Source organism: Schistocerca nitens, chromosome 3, assembly GCF_023898315.1.
Source record: "Schistocerca nitens isolate TAMUIC-IGC-003100 chromosome 3, iqSchNite1.1, whole genome shotgun sequence".
Lineage (NCBI taxonomy): Eukaryota > Metazoa > Arthropoda > Insecta > Orthoptera > Acrididae > Schistocerca > Schistocerca nitens.
The window spans coordinates 771,178,513-771,204,144 of record NC_064616.1 but is presented as its reverse complement, the minus strand read 5'-3'; the positions used below and the strand labels follow the sequence as shown (position 1 = coordinate 771,204,144).

The 25,632-nt window shown below is 43.5% G+C and overlaps 1 protein-coding gene across 4 annotated transcripts in view; it reads left to right on the top strand.

Annotated features, from left to right (window-relative positions):
* Positions 1-25,632, top strand: part of LOC126248772 (homeobox protein extradenticle) — a 393,886-nt gene that overhangs the window by 256,351 nt on the left and 111,903 nt on the right. For all 4 annotated transcript variants that reach the window (XM_049950135.1, XM_049950134.1, XM_049950136.1 and 1 more), the window contains exon 4: positions 24,097-24,287. In XM_049950135.1, coding sequence (XP_049806092.1) covers positions 24,097-24,287 — 191 coding nt within the window. The remainder of the gene's footprint in view (positions 1-24,096; positions 24,288-25,632) is intronic.

The following is a 25,632-nucleotide window of genomic DNA, read 5'->3' as shown; positions in this document are numbered from 1 at the left end:
AAGTAGTTCTAAGTTCTAGGGGACTGATGACCTCAGATGTTAAGTCCCATAGTGCTCAGAGCCATTTGAACCATTTAATATGATTCCTCGCTTTGTAAGTGGACACAGGCTTGTCATTCACAAGAAGGTTATGGATATCATTTAACATAAATTGTTGAAGGAGACGATACCAGATAAAAAATATTACTGTGTAGCGTCATGTCGGATCACACAGACGGGCGCCCGCAGCTGTCGCCGAAAAATGATTGACCAACTCCGTACAACCACTTACACACGGCGCTGTAACCGAGCGAGGTGGCACAGTGGTGATTTTCCTAAATCGCTCCAGGAAAATGCCGGGATGGTTCCTTTGAAAAGGGCACAGCAGATTTCCTTTCCCATCCTTGAGACAATCCGAGCTTGTGCTGTGTCTAATGATCTCGAAGTAGACTGGACGTTAAACCCAATCGTCTTTTCTCCCAAGACGCCGCCACGTGGCAAAGAAAAAGAATAAAGAAGTGCCGCAATTTGCTACTGAGTGGTTTTCTGCTGCTTCAGATTGGTACACCTTTCCTACGTCATTTCAGTTCCTTGACTACTATAACATAACAAGTCTATGGCAAAACCCTTGGCTGGAATTGAACATATCAAGTAGTTAATATTCGTTGAGCGGTCCGGGTATAGTTTGTTTGACAAGTGCGACCAGGACGCGCTTACAATAGAAGACTGTGACTTACGATTCTTGGGAGAATCCCGAAGCTGCAGTGGAACAAAACAAATAGTTAAGTGAGTTTTATGTCAGAGTAGATATGAACAAAAGGCTAAAAGGTTGGGAATGGTTTGTGCTGAGATGTTACTCAGAGGGCCTACGGACAATGAGAGGATTAGCGCAAGCGAGAGCCCAAGTTTTGCCGGCATGGCGTTCACGGGTTAGTCGCGTTGGACCGCAGGTGGTTGGACCCCAAGCGGCTGGCTGACGACAGACATAGCACACACATTGCGAACCTGAAATGAGACCAGGAAGACTGGTACAGTAAGTGCAACAGCACTAATTCAACGGAATGCAAAACATCGCACAAAAAATACCAACAAAAATCATAAACATGTTCACCATCAAACCACTCATTCTGCCACAAATGTTTACACTGACTGAATGATAAGTGATCCTGTGATACGCTATAAACCATATATCCGGCAACGGCATCGCACAGTAATCATCATCGCAACAAACAATGAATATCAGATTGTTGTTAAATGTAGTATCATCTTAAGTTTACGCTGATAAGCCAAAACATGACCACTGCCCACCGCGACTTTGAATGCTGGCTGGTGGCGTTGCCGGCACGAGACGCGGTAACAGAAGTATGTAAACGGAGCAGACACGGACAGGGGACCACCCTGGCGAAGATATGGACTGCAAATGTGGAAATCCACTGAGGTAAGCGACCTTCACAAAGGGCACATTATTCTTATGAGAGCCTGTGGACGAAAATCTCGAATACGGCGAAGGTGTCGAATGTTCATGTGCTACTGTCGGTGAGCATCTACGGAAAGACATAGGGCAGTGAAACTAGCACTAGATGATTGGACATCCACGACTCCTCAGAGAACGCGGGGTTCGGAGGCTTGTCTGCTTTGTAGGGTAAATGGTGATCTGCGGCATCTCTGCCGAAAGGTACACAATTGTTGAACTTAAGATTTCAGGACCATCGGGATTCGACCGTCGATCAATGAAAATGTGTCGGCTGTTGGGGTGAATTACATCTTTGCTACACTAGGTCGCTGGTCTTTTCCACAAACGCCGTCATCGAGGTGGACAGTTGCTGGAAACGTGCAGCGCGCCACGGACGCAAGCTGGTTGGAGCAGTATTATGCTATGGGAGACATTCTGTGCATGAGTGGGACATGTGGTAGTCGAAGACATGCTGACGGCTGCGAACCACCTGTGTTCCTTCATGTGTCAGGTCGGGTCGATGTCGTCTTTCAGCAGTATAACTGCCCGTGTTTCGGCTCCAGAATCGTGCTACAATGGTTTGAGGAGCATTATAGTAAACTCACGTTGATGTCTCGGTGACTAAATTCGCCTGATGTAAATCCTATGAAACCCACATGGGTCGCTATCGGGCTCCAGCACCGCGTATGCAAATCAGCGGCCCGTTATTTACGCGAATTATATGACCCCTGCGTAGACATCTAATGCCAACTACCTCTACAAGCCTACCGACAAACTGCCTGATCCCTCATACGCAGAATCAGTGATGTATTTCGTTCCAAAGCTGGACAGACAAGATATTAAGCAGGTGGTCATAATGTTTTGGTTCTAGGTGCTTCAGTCCGGAACCGCGCTGCTGCTACGGTCGCTGGTTCGAATCCTGCATCGGGCATGGACGTATGTGATGTCCTTAGGTTAGTTAGGTTTAAGTAGTTCTAACTTCTAGGGGACTGATGACCTCATAAGTTAAGTCCCATAGTGCTTAGAGCCATTTGAACCATAATGTTTTGGCTTATCAGTGTATATGTCTAAAGAGGTCCAACCAGACCGTTCTCCACACCTAGAATGATAAAATGAAGTTGTACGTAGTTGTTAGTGGATCGCTGTATTAAGCTTTGAACAATCCTGATTATAATATAAGCGAGGTTGCACTAGAAGCGCAAATATATCGATGTTAATGAGATATATAATTAAAACTGATAAGAATTGATGTCATCAGGCATGTCATGAGATAACCTGTCAATTAACATATGTATTTTAGTTATACAATCACTATTGTAGGAATGGTGGTTCACTTGCGTGTATGTCAGTCTTATACGAAGTGTGTAACGTGGTGGGGAGCTGGTCGAACTCTCACTGGCTCAAGTGTCATGACGTTGGAGGATGTTCGTGGTGGAAGAGGTGCCCTTGGGACCAGAAGGGGGACAGGACAAGGAGAAACAGTTTGAGACATCTAGCAAGAATGAGAGACACTAGTTTTCTGTCATCGGAGAGTGCGGGAGGGTTGTATGATTTTATTTATGTAGACACACTTCAGATGACTTACGGTATCTTCGTTACGGGCATCTGATAATACGGGTGAAGGAATTTAAGTATCTGAGTACACGTCACAGCTTGATCTTAGTGAGGATTCTGTTATCTTTCGTGTCACGCTGGATACTCAAAGGGGTGTTGATGTATTTCAATAATTAATTTTATTTAACAATAAAACTACGTGTAGAACGACCATTTGCTAGGAATTTGTACGTTACTGAATAAACCACTTCTTCTTAAAAGTTAAATCTGCAGTGCTGCCTTGTTTATTACAAATGGCTAAAATGGTTCAAATGGCTCTGAGCACTATGGGACTTAACATCTATGGTTATCAGTCCCCTAGAACTACTTAAACCTAACTAACCTAAGGACATCACACAACACCCAGTCATCACGAGGCAGAGAAAATCCCTGACCCCGCTGGGAATCGAACCCGGGAACCCGGGTATCACAAATGGTTTCCCTGTTTGTTTATATTATTAATTTATAATTCGCATAACTTGTCTATCCTCAATTACTGGACCGCAGGACCGCCTTTTGGTAAATTATTTTGCTGACGCAACAACAGGGCGTAAAGCAAACGGTGTACGGCTCGTCATTAGGACTTCTACCAGCCAAGCCTTATTCAGAGTCGTACATTTGCCCCTTCATATTAAATGCAGAGCAGTAACGTCGCACTTTTGACGGTTTATTTCCTTCCCTCTGCTTTTTATCTGGTTGTCTGCCTCAGATGATGCCGCATAGATCAAATTGGCAGTCAAACCTTTTCTTATCCTGGAAACCTTCAGGCTTAGAAAGAAGAAAGGAACTGATGACCTCGATATTTAGTCCCTTTCAACTTACAAATAACATTGAAAATTAAGTTTTTCGTCAAACAAGACTGACTATTTCACTGTTGATTATTTTTATATCACGTTTGTTTGTTTACGTTCTTTATTTACATATACGGTGTAGGTTTTTTCGGCAATAGAAAGTACCGGTTTCCTTTCCTTTTTTATACTAGGAGTGGCCTGCAACGGATTAGGTTAATTTCTGATGTTAGCAGACGCTGCCTCAGTCCCCGTTTCTGCGCAAGCGTAGTGTGCAGTACACTCGGATATTTAGAACTTATTTTCACGCAGGGGCATCTGTTCCCGATATTGGGCTATTATACCTTGTGTAATCAGTGAAAGAGCGTCTCGGTAAGAGATTCTGGTAGCTCGTTAAGCCACCACAATGACCGTAGTTTCATCTGCGGCCATCACGCTGAGAAGTTTTGCCTTGCGGATTAGCAAGTTACGCAACAAGCAATATTGACACGAGATACGCCACATCACTGTGATTTTGGCTTAACAGTGTTTTCCGAGGAAAAGTGTACGCCAATTTTTGAGTAGAAAGTAAGTTCGCAGTAATATCGCCCATTTACTCGATGCAAAAAAGTTTGGGCTCCCCTGTCCAGTCATAGGGTTAGTTTAACCACTTAAGGCGACTTTTACTTCTGTTAAGGATTTAGGTCTGTAAAGGAAATTCATTTGCCCCGTATTTCTGATTAACGTCAATCTCTTTAGCCATACCTCCACATGCCCTGCACTTGCATCTGTCCGTGTGATTCGGTTTTCGGGTGGAAGGAAGGTATAATCTTGCTAGCCAACAGCAGTAACGAGGCAACGCATGCACTCTCTGGGCAGCATAAATTGTATAGCGATATTGACCTGCGCCGATCGCGTTTTACGCTGGGGCCACTACAGGCACTGCGATCGTGAGCTCCGAGTGAGGTGAGTGGAGTCACTGGTTATTTAAACGCAATACCCAACCCGACCAGTTCAGTTCGCAGGAGTGTATGTCGCTTTTGTTTCACTTCACGTGTAGGCGACCTTGCTATTATTGTGGACTTGCGCGGAATCAAGACTGTTCTTGATAGTTCAGGACGACATTGCTTTCCTAGCATTTTGTTGAAAGACGAAATTCAGACTTATTCGTAGCTCCGCTACACTTAACTGCGTCGTACACTACGAGCAGCGTTTGTGTACCTGCAGAGATGCAAAAGAAAGTAAAGCACCATGCTGGTTGGGCAAGCCTTCTGTTCTATTACTGATTTCCTTTTTGTAAATACACTAGTGGCCATTAAAATTGCTACACCACGAAGATGAAGTGCTAGAGACGTGAAATTTAACCGACAGGAAGAAGATGCTGTGATACGCAAATGATTAGCTTTTCAGAGCATTCACACAAGGTTGGCGCCTGTGGCGACACCTACAACGTGCTGACACGTGGGAAGTTTCCAACTGATTTCTCATACACAAACAGCAGTTGACCGGCGTTGCCTGGTGAAACGTTGTTGTGATGCCTCGTGTAAGGAGGAGTCATGCGTACCATCACGTTTCCAACTTTGATAAAGGTCGAATTGTAGCCTATCCGGATTGCGGTTTATCGTATCGCGACATTGCTGCTCGCGTTGGTAGAGATCCAATGACTGTTAGCAGAATATGGAATCGGTGGGTTCAGGAGGGTAATACGGAACGCCGTGCTGGATCCCAACGGCCTCGTATCACTAGCAGTCGAGATGACAGGCATCTTATCCGCATGGCTGTAATGGATCGTGCAGCCACGTCTCGATCCCCGAGTCAACAGATGGGGACGTTTCCAAGAAAACAACCATCTGAACGAACAGTTCGACGTCGTTTGCAGCAGCATAGACTATCAGCTCTGAGACCATGGCTGCGGTTACCCTTGACGCTGCATCACAGACAGGAGCGCATGCGATGATGTGCTCAACGACGTACGTCATTTTTTCTGATGAATCCAGGTTCTGTTTACAGCATCATGATGGTCGCATCCGTGTTTGGAGACATCGCGGTGAACGCACATTGGAAGCGTGTATTCGCCATCGCTATACTGGCGTATCACCCGGCGTGGTGGTATGGGGTCACCTCTTGTTCACATTGACGCACTTTGAACAGTGGACGTTAAATTTCACATGTGTTACGACTCATGGCTCTACCCTTCATTCGATCCCTGCGAAACCCTACATTTCAGCAGGATAATGCACGACCGTATGTTGTAGGTCCTGTACGGGCCTTTCTGGATACAGAAAATGTTAGACTGCTGCCCTGGCCAGCACATTCTGCAGATCTCTCACCAACTGAAAAAATCTGGCGAATGATGGTCGAGCAACTGGCTCGTCACAATACGCCAGTCACTACTCTTGATGAACTGTGGTAACCTGTTGAAACTGCCTGGGAAGCTGTACCTGTACACGCCATCCAAACTATGTTTGATTCAATGCCCAGGCGTATCAAGGCCGTTATTACGGCCAGAGGTTGTTGTTCTGGGTACTGAATTCTCAGAATGTATGCACCCAAATTGCGTGAAAATGTAGTGACTTGTCAGTTCTAGTATAATATATTTGTCCAATGAATACCAGTGTAATCACATGTTAGTTCTAGTATAATATATTTGTCCAATGAATCCCCTTTTATCATCTGCATTTCTTATTGGTGTAGCAATTTTAATGGCCAGTAGTGTATATTTGAACGTAATTTTCTCAAAGCTAACTTTCGTAATTGCAAAGTAATTTGTGTGAACACAGTAGGCTGTTCTTCTCCATCTACTAAATTCAGAAAAATAGCACTTTGCATAACGTGCTTCTACAGTATTTTTGGCGTTGTCTCTATCCAGAATACAAGCAAAGCGATATTGTTAACTGTTACATATTCAGTGTCGGCAGGTTACGTGTAACAGGGTGCTGCAGTACGCCCGGTTTAACGAAGCGTTATAGAACTGATAATTACTCGTTTACAAAAGGCATCTGAAATGTTATGACGTGCAGACCACCCACGGGGCTTTAAAGAATGAAAAGGCTCGTTGATGCGTGGCGTGTGTGCCTAGCATATTTTCGTGTAGAGGCGCCGTTATCCGTGCGCATTTATTTATTTTTTCCTCCCCTGGCGAATATCAGGTGGCTCTGACAGGCGTCGGCGAGTGCGTGGGATGCGTTTAATTAGTGGCTGCGTTATTTGCCGGCGTGGAAGGGGGCGCACCTGGCGCGGCTCGACGTGCGCGCGATCGATAGCCTGTTCCCCCTCTGTACATCCAACTTGCTACGCCTGCACTTTACGCGGAAGTGCCTCATCTTTGTACAGCACTGGGTGGTCAAAAGCATCAGGGCTGTCACCTAACTCTGTATTTCACGTCATCCCTTTCTCTGCTCAGTCACAAAGGACACAACCAAATAGACGACGCGATCGTCACTTCTGCTTAACGCCTGCAGTGTCGGCAACCAACGTCACATTTTTGCTACGAAGATGCCTAACGAACAGGGGACAGTTTTCCGGAAGACAGACGGCCGCCTATTCCGCAAGGATTCTCACTCGAGAGCCGCCTCCGCGACGTCGCTGCCATTTAGGTCTGACTTCGTGACCTTGGGAGCTTCCAACTGAGGCCTTGAGATTGTTTATGGCTTCCTCGTCGAAGAAGAGGGAGACAGTGTTTTCATAACAGACTTGTGGACTTGAAAATCTATTCCTGTTTAACTTTCAAATGGCTACATCATGGACACAGACAATTTCTTCCACCTCATCTGCTAACTTTATTATTTCTCGCTGTTCTCCAGACTAGTCAACTTCTCCAGATTTGATTCCTTCCGTAATGCTGTCATGTCTGTATGTTGATGTTGTATGTGTTCTGTAACCCTTACACAGAAATAATCAGAAAAAATACATGGATATTTGTTTATTGCAACAGTGACATAAACGTACATCGGGTTATGGTAAAACACTTGTGGATATGTCCAGACTGAGAACAAAATTGTGTAATCGAACAGTCACTTTACGAAGTAAACACCCGTCCTGAGAAAAGTCCGTTGCCACGTCGTTGCCCAGGTTCTGGCGGTCCCTATCTTCGAGCACTGTTTACTTGTGGGCAGTAGGTTCCATTTCGTTTCGGTTGCTGCTCACTTCCAACTACTGCTAATGTGAGCTCCAGCCTGCGTAGCTGATATCCTCTGACTGATAACTGGTAGAGACATATTCCTGGCTGCAAATGGACTACTTGTTGCCGAGGAGCTCCGAACACTTGACTCAGCTGATGTACTCCGCTTATCAACTGTTCCTGATTTGCTGGATTGCGAATTATAAAGCCGCGCGGATTGATACACTGAATCCACGCACGAGTTCCGGAGCATCCCTACACAAAGACCAATAGTAATCCGCAAGCATTGCTTCATTTCAATGGCCCTGATATCTTTTTTCCATAACAGAAATGCCCTAATGGAATCTTGCTCCATGTTCATCACTGACAGCTCCACAACTAGGTGGGAAAAAGCCTAGGTGTGAGTGGAGAAAATGGATTTTAAAGGACATGTTGCATTCAAGGTTATGGTATTTTTGCAGGAGCGCTGTCACCAACTAAGCGCAGTTATCTCTTTTGTCACCTAAAAATCCACGAACAACTCCCCTGAAGACTTCCCGAGCTTCCTTTTCATTCCCTTCCAAAACCTGGTCAAATGCAGGATCCTTTACAATTTCTCGAGTTTGTGGCCCGATGGCAATACCTTCCTTAATTTTTGCATCACTTAATTTTGGAAATTCCTCTCTTATGTACTTACAAGTCCGCCCTCCTTGGTTTATACCTTTGACAAAATTTTTAATCAAATCCAGCTTGATATGCAGGGCTGGAAGAACATCTTTTTGTTCCACGAGAGTTTCGGCAAAGACATTTTTATCGCTAGGGTTAAGATTTCTTGCAGGCCAGTCTGCTTTAATATAATGCGATTTCCTATCCCGACTGTTCCACATACATATGAAGCAGCAATGTTTGTGTAACCCAGTTGCATTTCTAAGTGTATGGCAGTGACTTTAGATCACCACAGAAGGAACATGGTTGCCATTGTGAAGTAAGACAGCTTTCAAACTAAGCTTGGAGGAGTCTATGAATAGCCTCCATTCAGTTGGATCATGGCTCAAATTCAAAGATTTCATCAAGCCGTTAATACCGCAGCACACAACAAGATTGTTTTTCTTCGCCAAAAAGGGAAGCAGATCCATGTGACGTTTCTGTACTGTGAGACTGTGACATCACTTTCGAGAAGATTCCATTGCTGTAGTAGAGACCCAAGAATTTCTGCGTTCTCCTTGGACAGGTGAAGGTCTATAATGAGATCACTCAATTCCCCTTGACTCAGTCTGTGCGGTTTACCATTTTTCCACTCAAAATCAAGGTCACGGAATGTGGAAGGCTTGTTTGGTTCTTCTTCTTCTTCTTCTTCTTCTTCCACAGTCGTCATTTCCTACTTCAAACACACAATTTTCTGGTGGAGTGGGAACTGGTAAACTATCTGAATGCGGAATGGGTCGATTAGCAGATCGAAGATTCGGGTACTGAACTGTTCTTCTTTTCATCATAGAAAATCCTGCCTTTATAGGTGGAGTCAAATAGAAATAGCAGTCAGATTTATGGTTTGTACGCTCCCGTCAAACCATAGGCACAGTAAAAGCCATAGATCGTTTCTTATTTTTCAACCATTCTCGCAGTGTAACTGAACATTCGTTGCAACATACATGTGAAGCCAAAGACTTATCCTTCATCCTTACTTTCAGAGCGAAGTAATGCTGATAGGCAGTCTTCACAAGAGGCGTCAGATTGCGCTTCTGTGAGGAAAATGTTATTTCACCACAAATGTAACCAATAGTATACACCTTATTTACACATTTTTACGGACTTTACACTACAAAAGCAGTCTCAAACCAGAAATTCTGCTTTAATTGCAGCATAAACTACATGAAACGCAGTCACAGCAACAATGTCTATGTTCATGACTTATAAAAAGCTTAAGAGCATCATTGTTTTGTTTTTGGACAGGTTAGCCAATCCCGAAAACAAAATTTCCCCCAAACTGAAAATGTTGACTACAAAAATGAAACGTCACTTTACCTCCAAAGCAAGAGCTAATCTGTCATTTTTATGGTTCTTTTTTAATTCAGCAGATGGGAATACATAAGGATTAACTTTTTTTGAGCCCGAAACATTTTCATTGCTGGAGAGGGTAATATGCGTTTCGCTCGTTGGCTCCGCAAGTGGAGTGTTGTCATTGTTGTGCACGATTGGCAATGAAGCGAGGCGAAATAGAGCGGTAGCGGCTGGCCGCATCTGCGGACAACCGCCGAAGTCCTTGTCTCTCTTGGGCCTCCTTAATTTAGGTACACTGACACACCGCTGCGTCAGAAGGGTGGACTATGCGGCAGGGGTAGCGACATGGGATGCAACAGTTAGACTATCATTACTCCTTTCGACAGGCGCTTAAAAGGTTAGATGTAAGAGAGCACATGAAGGCCCTAATCTTGCAATTTGAAATAAACACTCGAAATATGGATGCAGGTCTATTGTTCAGTGTAGTGTAGTGGCGCCTAGTAAAGGGTTGACCCGCCTTCTTTTCCTTTTACCGTAGATGCATACGTGATCAGGTGCTAAAAGGTTTCCTGGCTGAAACCAGCCTTATGGGCAACGCTCTCTTAAGTCTTTGTGGTATTGTGAAAAGTTGTTAGTTTTATTAAATCCAGTAGCCAATCATGAATAAAACCAAGTGTAGTGTAATGCTAGTAAACAAGCGTAAAAGCTCGATATATTGTAGCTACATCAAAGCAGAATATTCACAAAAATCATTGAAAACCTGTGGATGTCCGTCCAGAGCAATTCAAGCTAGAACCGCCACAAAAATATAATTTCAAAATGCAGGTGCCAGATTAAGGTTAATTCGAAGAATCTTAACGAGATGTAGGCTCAATTACCCATGAAGAATGTTGTTTACAGAAGTCTTATCTGACACTTTCTGGGTACTGTTTGCCAGCCCGTGTCTTTACTACGTTTGAGTAACGATAGGGATAGAAGAAATTCTAATAACAGCGTCGTGATTCATTGCTAGCATACTGAGTCATCGAGAGAGCGTTTAAGAGACGCTCAAAGATCTCACGTGGGAGAAATGGCTCTGAGCACTATGGGACTCAACTGCTGAGGTCATTAGTCCCCTAGAACTTAGAACTAGTTAAACCTAACTAACCTAAGGACATCACAAACATCCATGCCCGAGGCAGGATTCGAACCTGCGACCGTAGCGGTCTTGCGGTTCCAGACTGCAGCGCCTTTAACCGCACGGCCACTTCGGCCGGCCCACGTGGGAGACACTGCATGAAGTATGTGCATCACCTATAGATTTACTGTTAAATTCATAGAGCGTCACAAGGATGTGTACAGACTGACAGTTTGCCTTCAGACCATTCGTGACTGGAGTCCACAACTCGAATTCGGTGTGCAATATCACCTACAGGCAGCTGTATACATTGAGCGGAGACTGTCACAGACCATGATGATTAGAAAGTCTAGGAAATTTGTGCTAGATTCAGAAAAGTTGTTTCGTGGTGGCCTGTCATTTGTTTTTGTGTTCTGTAAGACGTAGAGAGTCGTACAGCGCATCTGCGCTACATGCTTAACCATGTCGCAAGCGTAACATACTGTGAAAATGATTACGTCGATTAAAGTATGAAACGTGATTGCACTCTCGTTGATTTATACCGTACAAAATTCAAAGTAGACTCTTTGAAGTTTTTGACGAACTTGTTGTGAATGTAAACTATGCCCAGAAATAGTGTTGAAACAGTGGCCCAAAATACGATGTGTGGCTATAAAATAACGGGACTGATACTGCCACTGAGTTAAGTACATATGCTCCAAAGATGAACGACCCATACCTGTGAAGCATAAAGCCTTCTCAGTCGCGTGCGGCATCTCTGGTGTATGTAGACAGATCAGTGAGGCCGTGGCCTTCGTTTGTGTAAGAGCTGCTATGCCGGAAAAAGGTGAGTGTAATGACAGAGCAACAGATTGTGAACATTCACATCAAACTTGAAAAAACTGCTACTGAAACCTATCTTTTACTAAAAGAAGTGTGTAGCGAAGACTGTTTATCACATACGCGAATTTTTGAGCGGTTCAAGGGTTTCGAAGACGGCCGAGAACGTCTTTAAGATGACTCAACACCCGGGATGCTCTTCAAAATCAAATACGGATGAAAATATCGAAAAATGTAGGTAATCTGATTAGATTTGACCGTCAGTTGCGTATTCAATCGACTGTTGAAACTGTAAAAGAATGCGTAAGACAAATTTTACATAACCAATTTAGCATGAGCAAACTGAGTGCGAAACTGGTGCCAAAAATTCTCACTATCGAGCAAAAAGAAGCTGCTGCAAATGTTTACACTGACACTATGAATACTATTGAATATGACACAAATTTCTTGTAAAGAGTGATAACAAGTGATAAACATTGGTTTTTCACATATGATTCAGAAACTAAGGACCAATCCACGCACTGGAAGGCCCCAACTTCAGCGAGAGCGTAAAAAGCTCGAATGAGCAAATCAAGTGCAAAACGGTGGTGACTTTTTTTACGATATTCATGCAACTGTGTATCTTCACTGGGTTCCTGAAGGTCAGACTATTGATGAGAACTAGTACCTTGAGGTTCTTGCTGAACTCCGCGAGAAAATAGGAAAAAAGACCAGAATTGTGGAAGAACAAATGGTTCTGAGCATTTTGGGACTTAACATCTGAGGTCATCAGTCCCTTAGAACTTCTTAAACCTAACTAACCTAAGGACATCACACACAGCCATGCCCGAGGCAGGATTCGAACCTGCGACCGTAGCGGTCGCACGGTTCCATACTGAAGCGTCTAGAACCGCTCGGCCACACCTGCCGGCTGTGGAAGAACAGTTCAAAGGAAACGTGTATCATTTCAGATAGGTACCCCACTCATACAATTACAGTTGGTGGTGAGTTCAATCTACCCTCGATATGTTGGCGAAAATACATGTTTGAAGACGGTGGTACCCATAAAACGTTGTCCGAAATCTACTGAATTTCATCTCGAACAATTATTTTGAAGATCTAGGAGCCCATTTGAAATGTAAATGGTTGCAAAAACGTACTTGAAATCTTAGCAACAAATAATCCTGACCAAATAGGGAGCATTATGACAGACGCAGAGATAAGGTAGACTGAGTACCGTAACATTCAAACCCACCAAGAGTAAATGCACAATAGATTCTCCGACGCCACGTTCAGTCACATCCCAGATACATTCGATCAGGTTCGGATCTGGCGAGTTGGGGAGGGGGGGGGGGCAGACCATCAATTGAAACTCGCTCGCCACTGTGTTCCTTCAACTACTCCATCATACACCTGGCCTTGTGAAATGGCTCATTGTCTCGTTGAAAAAGGCAACTGCCGGGAAACATGATTGTCATGAAGGGTTTTACGTGGTTTGTAATCAGTGCACGATACTCCTTGGCCGTCATGGTGCCTTTCACGAGCTCCGCTGGACCCATGGATGTCCACGTGAATGTTCCCCAGAGCATAATGGAGGCGCCGCCAGCTTGTCTCCGTCCCGCAGTACACGTGTCGAGGAGCTGTTCCCCTTTAAGACAACGGATTCGCGCCCTCCCATCGGCATGATGAAGAAGGTATCGGAATTCATGAGACGATGCAACGCTGTGCCACTGCGCCAACGATCAGTCGTAGTTGCCGATGTCGTGGTGTTAACATCGGCACTTGCATGGGTCGTCGGCTGCGGAGGCCCATTGTTAGTAGTGTTCGATACACTGTGTGTTCAGACATACTTGTACTCTGCCAAACATTAACGTCTGATATTAGTTCCGTCGCAGTTCACCGCCTAGCCTATGACGTCGGCCATCTGTAATGAGGGGTGGCAGCCCAACCCCATGACGTCTGGACGTGGTTCCTGCTTGGTTCCGCCACGTCTTGAAGACATGCACCACAGCACTCCTCGAACACTCGACAAGTCATGCAGTTTCCGAAATGCTCGTGCTGAGCCTTCGGGCCAGCACAATCTGCCCTCGGTCAAACTCATGTAGATCGCGCGCCTTCCCCATTCTAGACACGGACAGCACGCTCCCTGACACTACAAGCAACGTGCGTATGTTTGACTAGCAGTCATTCCTCGCCAGGTGACGCAGCTATCGACTGGACGGGTTTATGTCGATAGTAGGTCAGTGGTGATAATGTTTTGGCTGATCAGTGTATGTTCACATAGTTTCCTTGTTTGATTAAGGCTAATGCTGGGATGATTTCTTTGAAAGGGAAACAGTAAATTTCCTTCCTTATCTTTACCCACTGCGACTCTGAAGCCCTTCTCTAATGACCTAATCGTAAACTGCACGTTAAACCTTTATCCTTCTCTTTATCTCTTTCTTTCTTTCCCAAGTGATGGTAGCACGAATCGGCGCCTACCCTCAGGCAACACGTATGTGTAAAGACAGTCACATTTCATTCCAGACTCACAATTTTATTAGAAGTTCGCATTTTGTTAACATTAGCCGCGCGGTTTAAGGCGCCTTGCCACGGTTTGCGCGGCGCCCCCCCCCCCCCCCTCCCGGTTCGAGTCCTCCCTTGGGCATGGGTGTGTGTGTGTGTGTGTGTGTGTGTGTGTGTGTGTGTGTGTGTGTGTGTGTGTGTGTGTGTGCTGCACTTAGCGTAAGTTAGTTTAAGTTAGATTGTTGTTGTTGTGGTCTTCAGTCCTGAGACTGGTTTGATGCAGCTCTCCATGCTACTCTATCCTGTGCAAGCTTCTTCATCTCCCAGTACCTACTGCAACCTACATCCTTCTGAATCTGCTTAGTGTATTCATCTCTTGGTCTCCCTCTACGATTTTTACCCTCCACGCTGCCCTCCAATACTAAATTGGTGATCCCTCGATGCCTCAGAACATGTCCTACCAACCGATCCCTTCTTCTAGTCAAGTTGTGCCACAAACTTCTCTTCTCCCCAATCCTATTCAATACCTCCTCATTAGTTATATGATCTACCCATCTAATCTTCAACATTCGTCTGTAGCAACACATTTCGAAAGCTTCTATCCTCTTCTTGTCCAAACTAGTTATCGTCCATGTTTCACTTCCATACATGGCTACACTCCATACAAATACTTTCAGAAACGATTTCCTGACACTTAAATCTATACTCGATGTTAACAAATTTCTCTTCTTCAGAAACGCTTTCCTTGCCATTGCCAGTCTACATTTTATATCCTCTCTACTTCGACCATCATAAGTTATTTTGCTCCCAAAATAGCAAAACTCCTTTACTATTTTAAGTGTCTCATTTCCTAATCTAATTCCCTCAGCATCACCCGACTTAATTCGACTACATTCCATTATCCTCGTTTTGCTTTTGTTGATGTCCATCTTATATGCTCCTTTCAAGATACTGTCCATTCCGTTCAACTGCTTTTCCAAGTCCTTTGCTTGTCCCTGACAGAATTACAATGTCATCGGCGAACCTCAACATTTTTATTTCTTCTCTATGTATTTTAATACCTACTCCGAATTTTTCTTTTGTTTCCTTCAATGCTTGCTCAATATACAGATTGAATAACATCGGGGAGAGGCTACAACCCTGTCTCACTCCCTTCCCAACCACTGCTTCCCTTTCATGTCCCTCGACTCTTATAACTGCCTTCTGGTTTCTGTACAAATTGTAAATAGCCTTTCACTCCCTGTATTTTATTCCTGCCACCTTTAGAATTTGAAAGAGAGTATTCCAGTCAACATTGTCAAAAGCTTTCTCTAAGTCTACAAATGCTAGAAACGTAGGTTTGCCTTTCCTTAATCTAGCTTCTAAGATAACTCGTAGGGTCAGTATTACCTCACGTGTTCCTATATTTCTACGGAATCGAAACTGATCTTCCCCGAGGTCGGCTTCTACCAGTTTTTCCATTCGTCTGTAAAGAATTCGCGTTAGTATTTTGCATCCGTGACTTATTAAACTGATTGTTAGATTAAGTAATGTGTAAGCCTAGAGACCGATGAGCTCAGCAGGTTGGTCCCATAGAACTTACCACAAATTTCCATTGTTAACATTAGAACAATTTTATTATTATTGAAGCGGTGCTCAGAATAGACGGAAGGGCTTGACGAAACAGGTCACGGATCAACACGTGAACAAGGAGTCGCTGCTAGTCCACAAACACACTCTTTTTTAGACTTTGTTTTTCAGTAGACTGTTACTAATGAAGCATAACCAACTGTAAACTGTGTATAAAAAAATTACATTACCTAGCACAGACGCCAAAGTCTAATTCTATCATGTCATACTGAACGTAATAATCTGTAATACGAGGACATGCTGAAAAGTAATGCCTCCGAGCTTTTTATGTGAAAGCTCTTAAATCTTTTTAAATAAAAATTAGATATAGATATCCAGCGATCACAGGCCCTGCAAACCTCGCGCTGCTTCCACAAACTACCTCCACTCCTTCCTGTTTTGTGCCCGGTTCCTCCAGGTGTCTTCAATTCCCAGGGCTGCTAGGTCCTTCGCCAGGTCGTCCATCCAGCGCTGCCTTGGTCGTCCAATGGGGCGTTTGGGTTTTGTTTTCCCCGCTAGTGCCATCTTCGCCTGTCTTCCATCTGGCATACAGGCTACATGGTCCACCCATTGTATTCTTTTGCTCTTCATCTTCTTTAGAATAGTTGTTTGTCGCATCAGAGGGTAGATTTCCTCGTTTTTCCTCCTCTTCCATTCTCCATTATCTAAAACTGGTCCCCATCTCTTCCCCATTACTCTTCTTTCAAATATTAATAGTTTTTCCCTTTCTCACTTAGTCATGCTCCATGTTTCTGAACTGTACATTACTGCTGGGCATATCACTGTGTTGTAGATTTTCATCTTCGTGTTCACTGAGATCGATTTGGAGCCAAGCGTCTCTCTGAGGGTATCCATGCATTTCGTTCCCACTGCTGTTCTTTCCTTGATGTCCATTTTTATGTTGTTGTCTGTGGTAAACCACGATCCCAAGTATTTGAACTGGTCTACTCTCTTGAACCTCTTGCCATCTATCTCAAGAAATTGTATCTCCTCTTGTCTTCTTCCTAATAAAAATTAACATTCTAAATTTTTATTGTTAATATCTACATATTTGTTTCTCAACGTAGTCACCCTGGCGACGAATAAATTTCTCCAACAAGAAGCCACTTTGTTGATACCGTCACCTTAGATTGTTTGCCATGGTGACAGTCACAACCTCTCATTTGTTTGCAACCCCTTCGTCACTATCAAAGTGAAGTCCTCGAATTTGTTCTTTAAGTTTAGGAAACAGACGGATAAATTGTATGGATCCACGTCAGGACACTCTAGAGGATGATCGATGACAATGAACCCAAGGCATCGGATTTTGCAAATGTCGTATCGCTCGTGTACCCTCTGGCGTCGTCATGCTGAAGGAAAGGATGCTCCATTTGTGGACGAACTCTTCGAAACTCGGTTGCGCGTGCTGTTTCTCACGCACCGACATGGTTACGTTGTACACCGCCATGGCACACGATACAATTCGAAGTCCTCTAGAGGCAGAGAGGTGCAAATACGTAGATATGGTTAATTGGTTCATTTGGGGGAGGGGACCAAACAGCGAGGTCATCGGATTAGAGGAGGATGGGACGGAAGTCGGCCGTGCCCTTTCAATGGAACCATCCCAGAATTTGCCTGCAGCGATTTAGGGAAATCATGGAAAACCTAAATCAGGATGGCCGGACGCAGGTTTTAGCCGTCGTCCTTCTGAATGCGAGTCCACTGTGCTAACAACTGCTCTACCTCGTTCGGTCAGCAGAGATGAAGAGAAAAGACGTAGAATGTTAATGACGTTTATTTTATTTAAAAAGATTTAAGAGTTTTCCCATAAAAAATTCAGAGGCGTTACTTTTGAGCACGCTATCGTATATTGGGTGTTGTATAAGAAAAAAGTGATAGAGACGTTTAAATTTTTAAGACGTCTCATATTCGAAAGGTATTAACTATTGCGAGCGCAGGAGAAAGCATACCGCAAAATGATTCAACGTGGAAACGACGTGGATTATGTAGGCAAGGAAAGTAGCACAAGTCGAAGCTCTTTTTTTTAAAAAAATTTGCCTGTTGTTCAAGGGGAATTCAGATGTCGCACTTTAGGCTGCCGTTATGCATAGAGAGTATAAAAGAATTCACTGGGAATTTGCAGCTTGTGGATAACGCCTCGACAGGGCACGATGGAAAAGTCTGATTTGTTCCAGGTGAGGAAGCAGGAAACGTGCTCCAAATAATCATCACAAGTTCATTTTCGGCAGGTCGCCTGGGTATTACTTCATCTGGTAGGAATGTGACAAATATGCAGCCGTGTGCAAGCAATGTGGATAATCCGCATGCGCTGAGACACCCTGATGTTAGTTTTCCTGTGAGATGCTGTGGCGAACTGACAGGCATGTTTATCATTTTCGTACGCAATAAGAAATGAAGACTGTTTTAAATTTTAAATGAAATGGCTCTAAGCACTATGGGACTTAACATCTGAGTTCATCAGTCCCCTAGACTAACTAACCATGCCCGAGGCAGGATTCGAACCTGCGTCGGTAGCAGCAGCGCGGTTCCGGACTGATGCGCCTAGAACTGCTCGGTTACAGCGGCCGGCGTACGCAATAACTTTAACGTACATTCTTATATTAGGTGTCCCAGGAAGAATGGTCTGCATTCATGCATATGACAGGAACCATAATTTGAAGCAAAAATTTCGTATGGACGTATACCTATTTCGGATGATTTCCGAGATAGAACATATTTAATGTATATTGTTATTTGTTCAAATGTTCAAATGTGTGTGAAATCTTATGGGACTTAACTTTTAAGGTCATCAGTCCCTAAGCTTACACACTACTTAACTTAAATTATCCTAAGGACAAACACAAACACCCATGCCCGAGGGAGGACTCGAACCTCCGCCGGGACCAGCCACACAGTCCATAACTGCAGCGCCTGAGACCGCTCGGCTAATCCCGCGCGGAATTGTTATTTATTTTCAGTTTTATTCAGTACAGGTTTACACGTGTATGTAGTTAGTAAACATTACAACATACTATTTACAAACTATTAGTTGAATTATACGTATTTTTAACATATTCACCTCTAGGGATTATCGTACACGTCATGTTACGACTGTTGTAAAATTTATATAAATGTTCGAATATCCCACCGTCGACTTCAGTGCATTTGTGCACTCCCGTTTGTACACCTCAGACTTCATCCAATCCCCTTGAACAAAAATCTAATGGCGTAAGGTCTGGCGGTCTTGATGCCCAGTTAATTATACTACGGAGACCAATCGCGCGGTTGTGATGTTCCCTCACACGTCTGGTAAAATGTGGAGGGACTCTGTCATGCTGGGCGTACGTTTTACTCCGCGTGGCTGAAGTAACTTTCTCAAGGTGTACAACTAACGAATTTTCCAGAAAAATGCAGGTAATTCTGTCCCGTTATTCGAGCTTCTAAAATGAATGGATCTGTTCTGGAGTACTGCTGTGCGGTGTGGGATACGTATCAGGTGGGACTGACGGATGACATCGAAAAAGTACAAAGAAGGGCAGCTCGTTTTGTATTATCGCGAAATAGGGGAGATAGTGTCACAGACATGATACGTGAATTGGAGTGGCAATCATTAAAACAAAGACGTTTTTCGTTGCGACGGGATCTTCTCATGAAATTTCAATCACCAGTTTTCTCCTCCGATTGCGAAAACATTCTGTTGGCACCCACCTACATAGGGAGAAATGATCATCACGATAAAATAAGAGAAATCGGGGCTCGTACGGAAAAATTTAAGTGCTCGTTTTTCCCGCTTGCCGTTCGAGAGTGGAACGGTAGAGAGACAGCATGAAGGTGGTTCATTGAACCCTCTGCCAGGCACTTCATTGTGAATAGCAGAGTAATCACGTAGATGTAGATGTATCAACATGTTACCGATCATGCCACATCAAACATTGATCAAAAAACGAACTTGGAAATTTGTTTCCACTCTAGCATGTGGATTTTACAGCGACTGTCGATCGTTATTACTTGTGCTGTTGATTCCATCCGTGTAAACGTGGCTTCATCAGTGAACAGTGTTAATGGAAGCAAATGACAGTTGTTTATTTAACCAGTGCCAAATTTCAAGTCATGTGGTACTGTCGCCGCGGTCTAAGGCGCTGCAGTCATGGACTGTGCGGCTGGTCCCGGCGGAGGTTAGAGTCCTCCCTCGGGCATGGGTGTATGTGTTTGTCCTTAGGATAATTTAGGTTAAGTGGTGTGTGGGCTTAGGGACTGATGACCTTAGCAGTTAAGTCCCATAAGATTTCACACACATTTGTGGTACTGTCGCCAATCTGAGAATTGTGGACATGCTGTATATTGTCCTCGCGACGCTGATGCGTGCATAAAGTCGCCGTGTGCTGGTAGTAAGACTACGCTTCACCATTTCAACAATTTGTTGCTGTTCCTGCACAGGTTGTTGAACTACACGTTCAGAAAGAAAATGAGAACTTGTAAAATGCCTGTTTCGCGCACTGTGTTGAAAACACTATTTAAAACACTGTACGATCAGGAAAACGGCGTGTCGAAAAACGTCGACGAAATTCCTCGACAGCTGCAGAAGCATTACCATTGCAGAAGTCATAAACGTACACCATATCTGCATATTCTTCATTAGTGCTGATGTGTGGCATTTTAGCTGGCGCATGTACAAACATAGTTAACCGATGCTTCTCTACTCACAATACTTAGCACATCACACACACACAAACACACACACAGACACACCATGGACAACTACGCTTTCAACAGGCTAGTTTAATGGCAGAAAGACATCTAGAACAAAGAAGCTGGAAACAACGATGTAGGTTCGGCTAGAATTACACGTCAAAGAGATTGGGTGTTCAGGAGACACACTTGCGCGTCACTAACTCAGAAACAACTGTACATTGTGATCTAAATAGGGCATATGTCCACATGAAGCGTTTTGCTTAAAATGAGCGTTTCTGTCGTATCTCTGCTGGGATACCCTGTGTAATCAAACATCCTTTTTCAACAAAACTGTACTCTGTACCACTGTTCACTCAGTGCAATGTGAACTGTACATGAATTTGCAAGGATGATATATAAGAGGAAACAGATCTAAAGACTCACCGTCACTCTACGTGTTTTATACTTGTGAAGCTGCGTTTATAATATCATTTACACTAACAGAATTTGAGCTTTTCTATACCTATATCCACGGACTGCAGAAGCTTTTGAAACCGTTACTCGGAACTTGCTACAGTGGATTCGCCACGAAACAGCTCATGTAAAAGTTGCTTGTAGAAGACACACTTGCTGTGTTGGATTATTCATGTCTTCCGTGTGATCAACAAACTGATGTATTTTGAGATGCGTCAGCATTTCAAAATTGCGGCAGATTCCAGTAATGATGAATCTCAAACTTGTACACATTCGTCTCATGTTTGACTTTTATGTACCATGTATGGAAAATAGACTCATATTGTACTAGCTTCCCGTACTTCTGCCGTGAAAAAAAGCACCCACTTGCGTGCGACCCAGGTCCTGTCGAGTGTCAGTTATAAAAAAAAAATCGTATAGCGAATAAATAAAACTTACATTTCGTAGCATTTCGCTAATAATTCACCGCATCAGTTGCCCTTTCAAATGTTGATAATTTAGGCACCTAATTATGAATTTTTACAGAAGTTTAAACTTACAGTGAAGAAAATTTGAAAACTTCGTAGTGCAAGGAACGGTCTGGACTCTTATTCGGAACGATTGGAGTTCACATCAATGGCAGGACGTCTCACATCTGTTTTCTGTATTTTTTCTTGAAAGAACTCCAGGCTCATCTGCCGTCCTCTCCCTCAGTCTTGTGTTCACAGAGGTAGTGCTTAGTCTCTGATGTAGATGTCAACGCTCTATGGAAGTGCACGAGACCCCTCCGGGCGTAAATGCAATATATGTAGCCTTTGGTGAATAGAATCGAATAATGTGATAGCGCAATTGGGCGAAAATTTGTTTTTGCGTGTATAGGTTTTTCGTGGTACTGTAATTTCCTCTTTCCACGTCATACAAACGAAAACGACACTTCTGCGCGGAAAAAATCGAAAATTGTTTTAGTGGCGACTCTAGAAAGGTCCACACAGTTGTAGCCAGTTAAATATTTCCAAATTGTAGTATTCTGGGCAGAAGTTACGTGCCTTTCGCACAGACTGTGAATACACAGAAAAATGGTGTTAATTAAAATTAAGGCCTATCTAACTGAAAAGATTGCAGTCTTTAGTTACAACTGTTGTTGCAGTCTTCTCTCCCCCTCCCCCCTCTCCTTCCTTCCCTCGTATCTCTCGACCCCCCCCCCCCCCACAGTTTTCATAATCTGTCGTAACGTGCGTATCTTAAGAGATTTTCCGATGTCTGGAGTTAACCGTAGGCTATGTGAAGTAGAAATAGAAGTGTGAATCTGACCAGATATGCCATCTTGGGCGTTTGTAAGGCCGAAATTTTAAGGGTGTCTTCGCAGTGGTGTATGTAACGCCTGCAGGTACTTTCCCCGTCTTTGTGAGCCAATAAAAATGTCGGTCTCTAACGACAAATATATGAGGCTATGAAAGGACTTAAGCACTCCAAGGATAAGGTCCGAGGTAAAACTTCGTGTGGGAAGTCCTTGACAGAAGTGGCTCCTAAATTAGTTCAGAAGCCACTGGCAATGATATGCTGCAGGTCTTCCCACTTGAGGCGTAAGAGCACATTGAGTACTCGACTTGTCATAGATCATAGAGCATGCTGAAGCAAACAACTTTTTCTCTGTGGCTACGCTGCAGGCATATCATTTAATTTTCCCTAAAGTACTTACTGGTGTCGATTTTAAACTGGAACATCACGCACTGTGTTAAAAATGTTTGAGTAAAAATGTAACTCTTTATTTAAATTGTGGGCCTTCATCAAATTTACCAGTTGGGGTGTCGTGGTATGATAGGCATTTTTTCCCTAGTGGTCCGATAGAGAATAAAATCAAACATGTATGACACTATGCTGCACTTGTTTAGAGAAAAGAAAGATAACATTTGACAAGCGTCTAACGTTCGTGTGTGAGCATTTTAGTACTTTTCTAACTTATTAGCAAATCACATGTATAATTGAAGTAAGTAGCTACAGATACAAGAAAAATCTTCTGGAAACACTGAAACTGCAACATTTAAAACCACTGCGCTCGTTGGTTCGAATAATATTTAACCTGAGTAGCTACGAAAAATAAAACTTGAGACAGTCTCTCTAATAATGAAACAAGTAATACCACATATATATCTAGCATAATTGGGTGGACAGTCGTGTGAAACACAGAAATAATTTGAATGTCCAACTGATAGTCCGTGACACAGTTCTGTGTTTGCTGAATAGCGCGTATGTTGTGTACCTGGCAGACATGATTACATCAACAGAAGGAATGGTAAAGTATATATTCTTGAAAACAGAAACACACGGTACATTCATGTTAGCAATAATTACAATGCATAATAGAGAACTTAAAGTTTTGGATATGAAAACTGATAACAATTTGAATTTCACATATAAAGTTTTGGGTCTCCAGAATTCATTGTACTTCTGCGTTACGTATGACAAATGAATTTGGTGATAAAAGTATCACATAGTTTAATAATTAAACATTTTTTACTCTTTGATGTCCTAGGCTTATTGGGACCAATCTCCACCGACAGAAAGCGCTTACTGTGCAAAATTCTATGGACAGTGTTTGGTATACGGCCAAAACTAAGCTATTATACACAGTGCTTTCCAGCAACTATGCATCACACAAAAACCTGTCAATACTCTACTATTAACGCCAGACACTGAGTAGAAAAACAAACAATGGTAAAGCTCAAATAGCATACTTGGAGGAGAAAATATCTCCATTATATGCTGGCCAGCCTTATGCTGACACAGAAAAGGCGTGTAGATCATCGACCATCTACACGTAAATTGCCATATCATAGACATGCAATGAGAAAATATATTCACGTGTAAAATTAATTCACGTAGACTTAAAAAGTAACGAGTTACCGCATGCTTCATCAATGCGTCCCTGATTAATTAGCAAACACTCTAAAATAGAGGTCCCAATCGTCTTAGCTTGTGGTACATTTCGTCTGTCTGTCTTTTTATGGATGTGAAATTTTTGTCGTGATGAGCTTTGTCTTGCAGCCACGGTCACTGACTTTATCTTTGTGTGCAGGCGTGTAACGAGTTCACGACGCACGTGATGAATCTCCTGAGGGAGCAGTCGCGCACACGGCCCATCACGCCCAAGGAGATCGAGCGCATGGTGCAGATCATCCACAAGAAGTTCTCTTCCATCCAAATGCAGCTCAAGCAGAGCACCTGCGAGGCCGTCATGATCTTGCGCTCCAGGTTCCTCGACGCCAGGTGAGTAGTACAGCTTGATAGAGATGCTGGGCTGAAGTACTCTCCTTTGCTCAAACTTCAGAAATAGTATAGCAAATTATTATGATAAACTAAAATATTAGATTGCTTTAGCTTCTTCACGTCCCTTGAACATGAAAGCAGAATCCATAGGAGTCAGTCTTTAGCGTTGCCAAATCTTAAGTGTTTTTGTTGAACTTCTTTTTGGTTACTTGTGCAGGAGCGTCAGTGAATCTGATACGTGCAGGTTCGCAGGCTATATAACTTTGACACGCAAGTGTTTTTGTGGAAATACAGAAGGTTAAGTGGATCGGGAAAATTTTCTCAACACCACCACCTGCTATAATAATAATTCTTTGTCCTAGCGGAACAACAGCGATCGTATTTAGCAGTACAACGAAAAAGGCATTCCAGATCGCAATAATTATATATTTCTTGATTCCGGTTACCGATTTCGGTCTGAGCGACCATCTTCAGACCAGAAGCTTCTTGAAGACGCTTGGAGCCGCTTCACGGAGCTGCTGTGGGTACCAACATGTACCAGTCATCGCGTTGTGACTGGTTCCAGTGACTGATCACCGATTGCGTAGTCAAATTATGTAGTGTTTTTTGCGCGTATTTACATTTATTGCGAGCTGCCAATCTTTGCACGCGCCGCTGATCATCTACAAGCCCCTGTGTACTCCGTAACAACTTTCTGACGATGTCTTTTGCATTCCGGTTATCGTTCTACTAGTCACAGAAAATCGAGATTCTAATCGTTTACGTAGCGCCTTGTCTTTTGGTGCTTAATTTTTTTTTCTCGGGCAATATACTTCTACGTATTTACACCATTATTGTTCCAGAGAGGCCAATGTCTACCGCAGCAGCAGCAGCAGTAGTAGTCCGGCAATGGGGACCTTTCTTTCACGGAAGCGGATATCTGAAATGCTTACGCACGATTCAAGACCAGTGCAAAGTATTGCTAGTACATTAATAATCCGGAAGCACCCATCCTGTCTCATTTGCTGATAGTACGTGAGAAAAAATATTTCCAGTAAACCCTCCTTCCCCCCCCCCCCCCCCCTCTCTCTCTCTCTCTCTCTCTCTCTCTCTCTCTCTCTCTCTCTCTGTCTCTGTGTATGAGTGGTAGATTTCCTCTACTTTCCCTCTGATATAGACTACGTAATTGTCCGTTAGCGCAAGTAACATGATGTTACTGGGCTCTTATTTTAGAACGTAAACTCTCGGAATTTTGTGGATAAAGCGCTCCACGACACGAAACACCTCTCTTGTAGCATCTCCATCTGGATATTGTTGATAATTTTAGTCACGCTCTCGCCCTGACTGATAAGAATGTCGCGAATTC